We start from the raw sequence: 13,753 nt of genomic DNA, 5'->3' as shown, positions 1-13,753 counted from the left end.
CCCTAACGTGGGTTTCCACACAGCATCACGTGGAAACACGTTTCTACATGCACACACAGGCCCATCTGCAGATGAAGAGTTGTTCTTCCTCTTCCCCAGGCCAATTGCAGCTGGATGACACTGCATTCCCTGGGCAGCAGTTTTCAGTCCAACTACCCAGCTAAAAAAGAAAACTGAAATCAATGCCCTTAATGCAAATTCCAATTCATCTCCCCGTGTCAAAGTGAAGACCTATTTTGCATTAAGACCTATTATGCATCCAATTCATCAGATTAGAAAACATCTGTAGAAACAGCCATAACACAGCTACAATTTTATTGTATAGACTTTAACATACAAATACAGAAATTATATAGACTTAACAATACAAAGGGAAGACGATGCTTGTTAGCCCTCTTAGGTCTCTTCTAGGCCACAAAAGTACTTCCAGGGAGGTTTCAGCTGACACAAAGAACAACATGCTGCTTACTTCAAAGACTGCCAAAAGCAAGGGCACAAACAGATTTTTGGTTTGCCAGCAAAACTCAGCGTTTGCGAAAATTGGAAAATGGAATGAAATACAAGGTTGTGAGTGAGAATTCAGATATCTACCCAGCCTCTTCAGTGTGCCATGAAGAGACAGGCACTGCAACTGCTATTACAGACAAATGACAGAATTGGCTCCAGTAAGCTAGCTTTCAGGAGACAGACAGATCAAGTACTGCTGTAAGAAATGCTATTATCTTGGTAAACATCTCTGATAATCTGGCTAAACTAAACTGGACCAGAGCTACAAATTTGGCCTCTGTACAAGAGTTAAAGCACAGACTTGAAGAAACTGTCTGGAACTGAACATAGCCCTCCAGCTATTTACAAGATGGAAAAATATCCTGAACGCATGCCCAGGCATCTCCCATTCTGCAAATCGTATGTGATAGCCCCGGTCTCTAAGAGGGACTGCATCCCCTCAGATGGGGATCGTTTTGAAAAGGCTTTGAGTCAGGCTCAATTACCTTCCTTCTGCTGGTTTTACAAAAGTTTGTAATATTTGCTAATGGCACTGGAAAATATTTTCAGCCTTCCTTCCCCACTAAAGTAGCCAGAATTCAGATTTGTTGTTCTAGGTGCTCTTTCTAGCTACTTAATAATAAAATTAAGGCACCCTTTTAAGAGTGCCACCTCCATAATAGTCTTATGAACAGTGACTCACTATTCCTCAGATCTTCAAAGTAGCTAAGATGTTCAAGTCCTCAAAGACTTAAAAGGAAGGTGCTTAAATGTTATTATTTCTCATTGCCATGTCTTTCCTTTGTGACTTTTTATCCCATAGGTGCTTCCAACTCAGCTGAGAATGTCTCTCTTACTTACCCTATCTTTTTCAGAAGACCTTACAGATTAACATTTGAATATTCAACGATCCTTAGATGGAGATATGAGGGAGCTCAGCTAGCTCACACACCGAGATTAAATTAACAAATGAAGTCTGCCCTTACTTCAGTGGAAACCTGTGCAGTTGACAAGAGGTCACAGAGAAAGATGACCACCAGAGCAGGTCCAACCTCTACATTGTATTCAAGACTTAAAACCCTGACTTAAGATAAAAACAGTGTTCATTCTAAATTGCTATGATAACTTCCAATTCCTTCTCTAGAAAGGGGTAGTTTTCTTGGACACTGTGTGCTTGAAAGAGTCTACAACTCAGGCACACACAGACAAAGGAGTCAGAGTTGTACGTGCCTGTCTCAATTTGCAGCTGTAATGATGGCTTCTCTTCAATTATACATTTGACATTCTCATGGCAAAGGTACAATACATCAGAATAGGAGCTGGGAAGATGGATTTGCTAAAACATTAAAAGGCAAGATGCTTCATGCACCCTGTCTGAACCCAGCAAAGGGAGAGCAAACCTGCACCGAAGAGACAGCAATACCTCTTTCCTTTAAGCTTTCCAACTGGGGGTTCCCCAACACGTATCAAGGGACCAAGTTTTGACAAACAGGTCAAACTCCTGTTTGTTTGTCAGTCTATAGACATGACTATAACACAAGCTTACAAACTGCAAAAAAAGACTTTTTTAAACTCTTATTTCTATCAGGTCACTAGGTACATCCCTCATCAAAACAGACTAGCTACACTAACAGTGACCTTAATAGACTGAAGCCCCCTGAACATGTAACCTTTTTCCAATATAATGCTACTATCTGCTGTATCTTAAATGGCTAAGGATAACTGAGAGCCACAAAATAAGCCAGGGAAGATCAGCCAAGAATCGAAATAAACACAATTTGAAGTTGGATGCTCACAGTGGTCTGTTAACCACTGAGATTCTGACAGCAAAAGATATGTATCTCATTAGTCAACAGGTTCACACTTTTTGTACGTGCATGTTTACAGAATGACACCTTCAACCACAAACAGAGACATACAACCCATTAAAACAAAAAAAAACTGGGTCAGCTTTAGATTGTTGAATGCTTTAAACAGAGAAGTTAACAGAACTTAAGATACCTAGTCATTTTTCAATGGGAACTCTTCCTTGTGGTTTTATATTTTTCATGTGAGCTGCTATGATCAAGTTGCTGTAATTAAGTTAACGCAAAGAGTGGCTACTTTGAAAAGGGGTCTTTTCATACTTAGCAGCTTGATATATTTGAGGCAGGAACTGAAGGAAAGCTGTTGCTCTTTCGGAAGCATTTCAAACAGCTCACAGAAGTACATATACCCAGCAGAGAGAAACCAGAACTTCAATATAGACTTATTTTTCCATCCTGCTACTTTATTAGGTTTTAAGGCTCAGACTAACACCGAGATCTTACATATTTAAAAAAAAAATCATGCAAAAGGTCATGACATATGTTCCTCCCATAGCTAAAAATGGGAAAGAGCACTGCCTACTAGTCAGTGACCTCAGCTTTATCAATGCAGAGTTTCATGTTTATGGACCATCAGGGTCTTGGTTTGACATCCTCTCACACTCTAGAAGATCTATCTATTTAAATAATTCAGGCAACTAAGCCACGGGCACACACAGTTGGACTGCTAAACCCAGGCAGTCGCAGAATGATTTGACAGTCTGGATGGCATGAATAGTTCCCGGTACAGAATTTGGCTTTCTCTTGCCGCACACTTCAGGTCTGTGTGAGCCATTAACAAGAAATGTTATGCCCAATCTAGATTGTCTGAAAATGTGCAGGATTATTATGAACTCTCTTCATCATTTAGATGGTGACAGCCTAGCGCTAAAGCAGAAACATTAAGAACTGTAATTCAGATATGAAGAATTGAAGCATTTACTCTCAGTCAGCTGAGAAATATTTCTAGCAAGTCATGCATTCATTCCAACAGGATTTCTTAAGAATGGGCATGGAATGACAGAAATAACAAAACCCAGACTAAGAATTTCCTATTTGTGCTAACATACCTGCTTGCTTATTGCTTTTTGCAAAATTACAGAGCAACATGATGGACTCTTAATCTGAAGAATATTCCAACGACACGTCAACAAAAGCAGGGCAAGAAAATTTATATTACCAGTATTTTCTTTTCAAGCATCACAATTGGGCTGTGTCAGTTATGAGCTTGTACAGACGTGGATTAAAATAATAGAAGATATTATAAATAATTTAACTACATCTATCTTTATCATTGCTTTGCATGAGGAAAATGACCTATTCTTACGCATCTGTGGGACAGAAGCAGAAACAAAGTACAGATCTGTGAAAGCTGGAACAGTCTTTAGGAAATTTTGCCACTTGAATGGATTTTTGGCCCCAAAAGCTTGTGAATAGCTGTCTTACACCATTTTATTAAGAGAAACATCTCTCCCACCCTTGTTAAACTTTTAACTAAAAAAAACCCAAAGAAAATATGACCACCCACACAGACCAGAGACAAATTTGATGGCCCCACAGATGAATGATAAACAGCATGTAGTTTGTGAACTACTCACCTAGGTATCACATAATTTTCCAAAATTAATTACTCAAATTCCTCACGCTTAACATGGAGACCGTACAAACCAATATTAAGCATAAATGTCTGTATTTTATTTTATTTATTCCCCTCAGCCATTTGTCTCTATCCCTACTGTATCAATAATACTGCTTTAGGTTACACTGAACTCTAGACATACCAATTTTAAAACCCAGAGCACTTTCAGAGACTCTGCTTAAAACACAGCCATGCAGGATCCGCACTGCCAAGCTAAAGAACCACTAAACTGTAACAAGGGAGTTGAAAGAAGTAGGACCATTACAAGCTATCTTTACCGTCACAGAAATTGCAATATTCAGCTCTTTAGCAAAGATTTTACACTCCCTGCTTTCTGGCATAGACCAATGCTGCTTCCACTTCAGTGGAGGCTGTGGAGAAACTTGTCATAAAAGTAAAGGGAAAAAAGTAAAGAAAAGGGAAAAAGAAAAAAAGACAAAACCCCCTCTGGTAATTCCAGCTTTCAAGCTAGCTTTAAACCTGGATAAAAATATCTGAACTTCCTGACAGAGATCTAAAAATTGGCAACTGTGGCGCATTTTCCAGACCTTCACAATAAACTCCCTCCGCATTCACAAAATGCACAAGGAACCTAGAAGTTGTACTCTGTTAGGACTTTCTAAAGTTTCTGAATCGTGCCCTTTAAGCTCAAGGCTTCCTGCTGGCTTTTCTAAAAGCTTTTTAAGCTTTTTTTTTTTTTTTTTTAAGAACCAAATCACAACAAGGAATTATCCCACATGTACCAAGATAAATCCATCAGGATATAGAGATAAGCAGGCACCAGTTTGAAGCATAGAGCTGAAATTTTCATGGATGATTTACACTTCAGGAAGCAACTTCCATGCATTACTTTCCTCTTGTTGCTTCTCCACCACTGGGACCTGTGCAGACAGGTATTTCTAAAGTGCTCCTCTCTTCCCTCAGAAGATGTTAAAGTTGATTTAAATCAAGCAAGCTACGGCTATCTCTGGCTTTCTACAATAGGGTTTTCCTCATCATTGCCAAAGCAGGGGTGTACATTAATGAGAGGGAAAACGTGGCAGGTTTCTTAAGGAACTCCACTCACTAGGGCTTGGATCTGGACTCAGGCAGTCATGTGGAGGTGGCAACAGCCCAGCTGAGCTGCACACCACAGCTCAGCTCTCTGGACAGAAGAGCTGGTCTGCTCCTATGCTACAATCAAACTGTATGGCCAACAGACATTCAAAGTTCTCTGTTTAACTGGTAAAGTATCTAGTCCAGTATTTACAACCTAGATCAGACGTTCCCAAAGAGTAGCATACCCTGAAGTAATTGTATGCTATTCTTGATATAAGATACATGCTCTAGCTTCCAAATCCGTCCAAGCAGAGGCTTTCATCCAGCCTGCAGGAATTTACACCTCCTGCCAACAGAACATACACTTCCAGATCAGAATGTGAAAAGAAAGAGAGGACAAAACTGACGAATGATGGGAAAAACCAGGGAGCTGAGACCAAAGGTAGATGATGTTGTTCATTTGAGGTACAAACATGAAAAAATGCATAACTTGGGTACTACTGCAGATGAGACTCAGGCAAATTATGAAGTTTTAAAAAGTATTTTTAAATTAATGCTATCTGTAAATCTACATATGCACTCACCATTAATTCCACCTAGTTTAGAGGTATTAAAGCCTCCAGGTACTAGATGTTTCAGCTCATGTCATCATAGATAGGCAATTAGTTCAGAGTCCAAACTGGAAACACCCTACTTGGCTTTTTAGTTTAGCTTTTTTCCTTAAACAAGAAGAGGGCTAATATTCAAAAGATGTCATGTTTTTTCGAATCACTTAAAGAAATACTCCAAAATAAAAAGATACATAGATAACAAAATGCCACTGAATCAACTCCTTAAAAACAATCAAAGGCCTACATTTTATTCTAAATGCTCAGTATAGACCTATAAAAAAACCCGAAGACGCCACAAACTATTAGTATCTGATGGGCAGGAACTAAAATGCTTGGCCAAGTTCTCATTTTGACACCCTACACGTCTTCAAAGTCATGATACTAAAAAATAAAAGATTTTGGTCCAAAGCACTCTCTGACATCCACCAAGCATGCACAGTAAGGGAAAAGTTTTGGCCTTCCCCCTATGGAATGGGAATAGATCAAAAAGTTCCTTTAGCCATGACTAGGTTGAGCTTTTGTTATTCCCCTACTTCTTCCATTCTTCTAAAATAATCCACTCTTACATCACATTGCATGCTTCCCCAGTACTAATTGCCTTCAGCACATAATACAATCCAGAAATAACTCAGATGTAAGAACAATGTAGGAACCTTACAAGCCTTTCTCAATTAGAAGTTAAACAATGCTGCATGATTACACTAATTTAAACATATCTTTCCTTTTTCATTCTTAATCTAGTGCATCTGTGATATGCTGATGCCTGTAGTGATGACAGCATCAATTTCAAGACTCAAGGAAAAGGCATACACCAGTTCCTTCAAAACCCTACAAAAGAATGATTTTGCTACCAAAACAGAACACAGATTACAAACATTACCAGTGAAGTTAGTATCACGTTTTACTGAGAAAATGAGGAAACTGAGATAATGTCATCCAATAGCCTTTAGAAGTATTTCTGAAGCTAAGTATCAAGTCATAAAAAAGAAGTTTCAAGTTGCTGATTTTCCTTAAAGATGCTTCAACTTCCTATTTTTAAGCTCAGGAGTTTTTGTATCTAGACCACGTCAACAAGTATTATCTATGGCACTTTCTCTATATATTGTCCTTATGCTTCTATAGCAGTGAAAGCTGTGGCCTTCAGATGCTAAAACCCACACCACTGATTTCAGGTGCTAAAACCAGTACCTTTGCTATCATTCACTGCTAGCACAAGTTTAGCCACAGGCCACTTTACTATGAGGGAAAGCAGTCAAGCACACCAAGTACCAAGCAGAGGACTAACAGCAGCGATGACGCTGATGATGGTTCTTAACTTTTGCTTGGTTTAAATATCACCAGATAAACACAAAACTTTTTGGAAGGCTACTGGTTTAGAATAAAAAAACATCAGTCTATTAAAACCATGAGAATAGATCATGTTTATAAATCAGATAACGAAGGGAATTAACTCGCCTTCAGTCCAAGCTGCCCCGGGCTCAGTATTTGTTATCTTCTTGCCTGGCCTGGGGACTTTCCAATTTATTAAAATACAGCGTTCTACTTTGTAGGTGCAACAACCAAGAACAAAGCCCAAAGGCTTTTGTCCCTTCCAGCAGCTTAATTACTAATGACTGGAGAAGTGCCTATGCTAGAAAAAAGTAAGCATAAGACAAGCTTTTTCCTTGTTTCCACAGCTTCTTGTCTGAAAAATCTAGGCCTGCAATGTGGAAGCAACACTGCAACGTCAAATCAGGATTTTTAGCTTCCTGTTTTGTACAAATCCAAATAATCATCACACAGTGACTCACTGATTTTGAAGTTAAACTATATCCCTTTATCATAAACCATCTGTTTAATCTTTAGTCCTGAAAATTTCTTACGTGCATTTATGTGCTCCAATGAAAATAAATTTTAAAAATCCAAAACATTGCCATCAAAAACATGGAAAATGAGATAACATTCATGAAAATACTCCGAACTTATGCATAGGCTCACCTTAAATCTTTTATCCTGCAGGACTTTCTTAATGGCGACAAGCTCTCCTGAATCACAGAGTTTGGCTTGGTACACAACACCAAAAGATCCATTTCCAATCACCTTGGTGTCTGTGTAGCTGACTTCTTGTGGTCGGTCCGGACCTTGTCCAGGAGTTGCCACTACTGTAGTCACTTTGCTGCCATCCTTGTCTCCTGGGAAGCAAGAGATACACAAATAATCAAAATACATGTGTAAACAAGAAGGCCAACAAGACTGAAACACAAGAGGGTAAAGCAAAGATTTAAATAGGTATGTGTATTTCAGTGTTATAGAGAAAAATAAAAAACCCTGGCAAAATGCTAAGAAAACACTGAGCTTGTTTTTTTTACTGAAAAGATATTAAGTGATTACAATTTTTCATCTACATGATTGCTAGAAAAAAAAGATACCTCCCTTCCAGGAGCGAATAGCTGAGCAATAAAATGTGATGCATGCCGAAGATAAGTACTCATTTCCTACACCTGATTAACATAAGTGGTATTAAACACAGTGTTGTTTAATGAAAACAACAAAATGAAGCATTTCCCTATATTTTCCTGTAACCGAAGAAACCAAACTGTCAGTATAGCCTGCAGAGCAGCACTCTGTCCTTTACAGGCCATGCAGCTGATAACTAAAAAAAAAAAGCACTGACAAAGTTTGTTACAAACCCACCTACATGTAAAGCTCCAGCTTGCACGCATTTGGAAACAAAACCTCTGTCAGAGCTGGCTGTGTGCACCTGAAGCTACACCTGTATGGCACAGTCCTGCTCCTCTCCTGTCCCACCTCTGCACCTCCTTGCAATGAAGGGAGGCACTCACTGGGGCGGGGGGAGGAAGGGGATAGAAGGATGACGATGGCACACACTTAGCTCACATCTCGACAGGAACCAGGATGCAGACAGGGACATGGGATCAGGACGCGAGGTTGTGGTTGGATGCTGCCCAGGTGAATGTGCTTTGGTACAGATGCAGCGACTGGGGGTTTCAGCCACCTGCAGCCAGCCACACACACACTTTCCCAGCCACTTTCCCATCAAAAGACAAAGCCGCTCTTACCGAGTCCCAGCACCACCCTTATCACTCGTGGTGCATCCCCTTGTTCAAAGTCCAATTTTGTTTGTAATAGGAGCAAAGTTTTAGGCATTTTGCAAGCGCACGCTGGACATTTATTGCCCTTCAGTTAGGATGGCTCAGGTTACAGAATCAAACAGGGCGGCAAGAAAAAAATAGAATCTGCTCTTCCACAGCAGTCACTCTGCAACTCTCCACAAACTGCACTCGAGAGAGTGTCACATCTGCTTATTAACAAACCTTCCTTCCAGAACTTCCCCAGGGAGTCTCTTCCAGTCCTTCACTACTCATGCATTTAGAAAGATTTTTCTAACAGGTAACTCCGATCATCTTTAGTGCAGTTTAGGCAAATCGTTTCTTGTTCTGCTCCCAGAAGGCATGAAAAATGGTGCAGCTACTCCCTGTCCTCTTATCCCCCAACATCCCCCTTCAAATATGTTAAGGACTGTTGAAACAAACAAAAAAAAATTTCCACAATGGAGAAGTTATTTCTCTTTAGGGGACCTCTCCCCTCACTGCTCAAAATTTCTCAGGAATGGTACCCAAAACTAGACCCTGCAGAGGAAGCTCACCTCAACTCTACCTGGTGACTTCTCATGTCCCACTTACAACACCCTTGTTTGTTCAGCCCAGCACAATGTTTGCAGCTTGTGCAATGCTGCAACCTGGTTGACTCATGATCAGTTTGTGTACTAAACTCTCCTCTGCAGAGCTGCTGCCTGTCCAATCCTCAACCACTTTCCACTTACACACCTGGTTACTCTTATCAAAGCCTAATATTCTGCATTTGTCCTGACTGAACCACATCCAAGGTTACTGAACACTTTTGCCAGCTTGTCATACCTTTCAAGCACTGAGTTGCCACCAGGAGATAAACTTCACGTAGCATCGTGAAATGTATCTAACAAATCAGTGAAAAAACATTAATCCTGTGAGACTGCTTACAGACTCTGCAAAATCCCATTAAATATCTCATCCTAATTTTGTCTTTAACCTCTTGTTATGCTCAAACAAAATAACCAAACCATTTTGTATGTATTTCAGGGGATTTCTTTGACCTTGCTCACAAGGCCACACTACAGAGATTATCATTAATGAAGTTTGTACCTTGCTTTCCCCAAAAATCAAAACTACTGAAGTCTTAGGGATTAAAAAAAAAAAAAAAAAAAAAGTCCCTGGCAGTACTGGCAGAGATCTGAAGTACTTGATATCAAGACATCTGTTCTAAGGACATTCTTCAGAGCTACAATTCACTTAGAGGTCTCCTTGACTGCAAGAGCAAAATCTCAATTTGAGGCCACGTGAGGTTGTTCTTCCCAACAAGGCGCTGCAGTGACCCAGCCAACTTCTCCAGACCTCAAAGGAGAACTGCTCAGCTTTCCACACTTTACTTTTAAGCCCATGGAAAAACACCTCTTAACTCATTAAAATCTTCAGTGCTTTAAAATGTAAGCACTCACACTTTAATTAGCTACAGCAAGAATTATTTTGTTTCTTTACCAGAACCTTACAGAGCATTGAGCTTCCTAGGTGTTTCTCCCAATTTCCCTCTTTCAATAAACAGCGGCTTTTGCAAACCCATTCATAAAAAAGACACCATAAGGACTCCAACCTCCCCAAAAACAAGCCTGTTGAGAGTTTCGGTTATATATCATTACAGAAAAGTTGAACCTGAAGGACTGCAGGGTAAAATTCACCTTGCACCTTTGACAGTTTTGATCCCAAAGAGTAAAACATCTCACTGCTTTTCAAAATATACAAATAATATGTATTCGTAACAGTAGCATCCAGGGGCCAAAGCCTGTTTTGCCACTTGTTCAACTACAAAGATACATGTATTGTTCAGAAGCACATATAGAGTTCAGAATCGTTATCCCAATTTTTTATTGTCTGGACAGCAAGAGTTGACTTGCCAGCCAAACAGCATATAAAGGACTTAGCTAAATACCATTTTTATCCTCAGCATGACAAAAGATAGCAGAGAGCAAACACCCTTTTCCAGCAACCGTCACTACCTCCAAACTGAGACCCCGAACAGCAAACCCCAAGAAGCATCACACCACAGCAATTCTCAATGAGAAGCCTAGACAGTTTTCATCTCGCCCCTTTCACCTCTTTATTTTGTTTTGGACTGTCAGACTTCGTGGCCCCAGTGGCTAAGCAGGCATTGTCAAACACACAATACTCTGGACACCTTCAACTGTAGGTCTACAATAGAAGCAAAACATTACATTGAAAAACTAAGGAAGGAAGGAGGGACCAAACACCAAAATAGTAAACAGCTCTTACAGCACAGCTCACATCAGAAGAGTCACTAGTATTTGTCCAAAAGAAGCTGCCTTCTGGTGCCAATGACAGTATGACCTAGCTTTACTGCAACAAAAAAAAGCAGATTCCTGTGACTGTACACCTTTTAAACATCCAGGACAGGAGCATAAGTAAAATTAAATAGCTATCACTCTTCAGTACACTTGTATCTGCACTTAGTATGTTTCATGCAAACCTTTAAAGCATTTCCCCACGCTGTTTTGGTGTGTAGCATCCATGATGCGGTATTTGGGGGGTGCTTTTTGGTGAACTGGTTATTCCAGAAGTCTAATGTGCAACTGAAAGAAAATCCAGACATTTTAATTCCCAAATCCTCTGACCTTTCTAGCTCACTTCCCACCTTCAGCACACGATGACCATATGGGACAAACCATGACCATTAAAGTCAGTGGTTTGAAAGCAGAGAATACTCATTAGTTTGTAGGAAGAACATACTCCACTTACAAGACTAGAGTTTATTAGAGCATCAGGGTAAGCTCTAACTCTGTTTTCCAGTACCTTGGTATAACTTCAGAATGGCTCGTGTTATCATTTTACCTAGTGGCAATGGCCACTTACCCTTTCAAGGTGAGTATTAATTGAATTCTGTACACTCAAAAAAAAAAGCTAATATATTCAATTCTGTCTTTTGTTTATATAAGTCACAACCTAAACCAAAATGAGTACGGATCAGTATTATTTTAATGAAATAGTCATATGGCTTTGGAATAAGAGGTATGCATCCCAAAAAATGGTGGCAGATGTTTATCCAGGTGAGACAAGGGATTCTGCTACTGCACAAGCATTTTGTCACATAAATACTCCACCAGCTACAGATTCCGACTTCTAACTCAAAGCTCATCATCCTACAAGCAGATATACTTTTTGCCATTGCCTACATGTAGCTGTCAATCAATAAAGTTCACTTCAGCCCATGGAAGATGTTCTTTGCTATTGATCAGAACTCCCCCCATGCCTTCTATTGAATGAGCCTGGAGAAAGTCCAAAATTATGTCTGCCCTACATCCCCTTCAGCTGTTTAGCTTCTGACTGAGCTGTACAAACACACGTTAATGTACATATAGACAGAGATCTGCGATTCTTTTTTCTTTCAACTATATATATACACTCTTCATCCTCTTTTATGTTTTGAAGTTGAAGGGAAGAAACAATGAGTTAGTAGGATGTTTACAGCTGCTTTCTTCCTACTTCAAATGCAACCTCAATCCTTTGCACTGCCTACAAACTCCTCCTTTTCACTTTATCTCCTCTTGATTCCTTCCTCCTATTGCTACATTCTTCCTCACTGGCATGTGCACAGGACCTCCCATTAGGTGTTGCTAGGTTGTTTTTAAGTCCTAAGAGAAAACCTCACAGAACTACAACATGCTCTCTATGATGTCTGAGGTCATGTAGCTGTCTTGCCCCCACGTAATTCTAATACCTTCATCAATCCGTTTCATTTCTTAGTGTCATCTCCCTATTCAGATATGGTTCAATATTAAGTCAATATTGACTACTTCTCCTCTTCCCAAGTCTAAGGTTTCTCCACTCTCTTTCATCTTAATTTGCTCAATGTTCGATACAGTCAACAAGTCACTTCCGCGGAAACCCTACACCGCTGGATCTAGCCCCTGCCAACTTGAATAGGTTACAACCAGCAGCTGACACAACTATCTATAGAGAAATGAGTGACGAGAAGGGGATGGAAGTCTATCAGAACCGCACTGGCTTTTTGCAGTCATTGATAATTGAGAAGGTCAAAAGATCTGAATACTTCATGAAACAAATGTCTTAATAGAAAGCACAAGAAAAGTTATCTGCTAGGATCTGATGCCGACCGTCAGATTAGGCTATGAAAGAAAGCACCTGGCTTCTTAGATATCTGTTCATGACATGTGAAGGAAGGAGGAGGTCATCAGCTGCTCTGAGAGTCTTCAGTGTGAGCAACACATGCTTGAGGCAATACATTGTCAACAGCAGAAATCACAGTCCCAGAACACATTTTTCTAATTATTTTACCTACTACTTTTTTATGAGGTCGATTTCACAAAATGCTAATAATTATGAGCCAGTACAAGGGAGAAAGTATGAAAATGGTATTTATGAACTGTTTTGCTAGACAGTTTCCTTTCTTAATCAGTGAACTGCATGGACGTTTCCTAATGGGAGACAGTAGAAGATAGAAATGAACATTCAAGGATCACATCAGAAAAATTCAGGGAATCAAAGAAAGGAGTCTAACAAATTACAATGAGTTTTTATTTTTAAATTTACCCCAAACAAGAGGAGTCATTGAAATTTCAAAAATAGCTCAGGTCAAACATCAAACAAAAACCTGTAGTTGTGCCAATCATCATCCAGAGAAGGCAGAAGCATTCACTAAATTATATACACACACACACACACACTTGTTTTAGCACAGGAAACGTCATCTGACTTCTTGACTGTAACTGAATATTGCAATAAAAGAGCAGTCATCAGACATTACTTAAGATCAGAAGAATCTCATAATTTGTATCCAAGGATTTTGGAAGAGATAGCTAAGAAGTCTAAGAAGCGATGTTGATTTTTGAAAGGAACTGGAACATCCAGAGAAATTCAAAGGTGGATGGGATGATACATATGAGACTGTAAATTTGATGTAATTTCAGATTAAGTACCACAGCAGCTACTTCGATAACGAATAAAGAATTGTAAAGTGATTTATAGAGACTGGATTGTTGGGACTCCATTTTGTTAATGAGATTATAG

General features: G+C 39.6%; 1 protein-coding gene across 2 annotated transcripts in view; it reads right to left on the bottom strand.

Annotated features, from left to right (window-relative positions):
* Positions 1–13,753, bottom strand: part of GSK3B (glycogen synthase kinase 3 beta) — a 173,944-nt gene that overhangs the window by 109,289 nt on the left and 50,902 nt on the right. For both annotated transcript variants that reach the window (XM_014957155.1, XM_014957157.1), the window contains exon 2: positions 7,596–7,789. In XM_014957155.1, the coding sequence (XP_014812641.1) occupies positions 7,596–7,789 (194 nt within the window). The remainder of the gene's footprint in view (positions 1–7,595; positions 7,790–13,753) is intronic.

Source organism: Calidris pugnax, unplaced genomic scaffold, assembly GCF_001431845.1.
Source record: "Calidris pugnax isolate Ruff unplaced genomic scaffold, ASM143184v1 scaffold225, whole genome shotgun sequence".
Classification (NCBI taxonomy): Eukaryota; Metazoa; Chordata; class Aves; order Charadriiformes; family Scolopacidae; genus Calidris; species Calidris pugnax.
The sequence above is the reverse complement of the archived record's forward strand: the minus strand, read 5'-3'. Positions and strand labels throughout refer to the sequence as shown.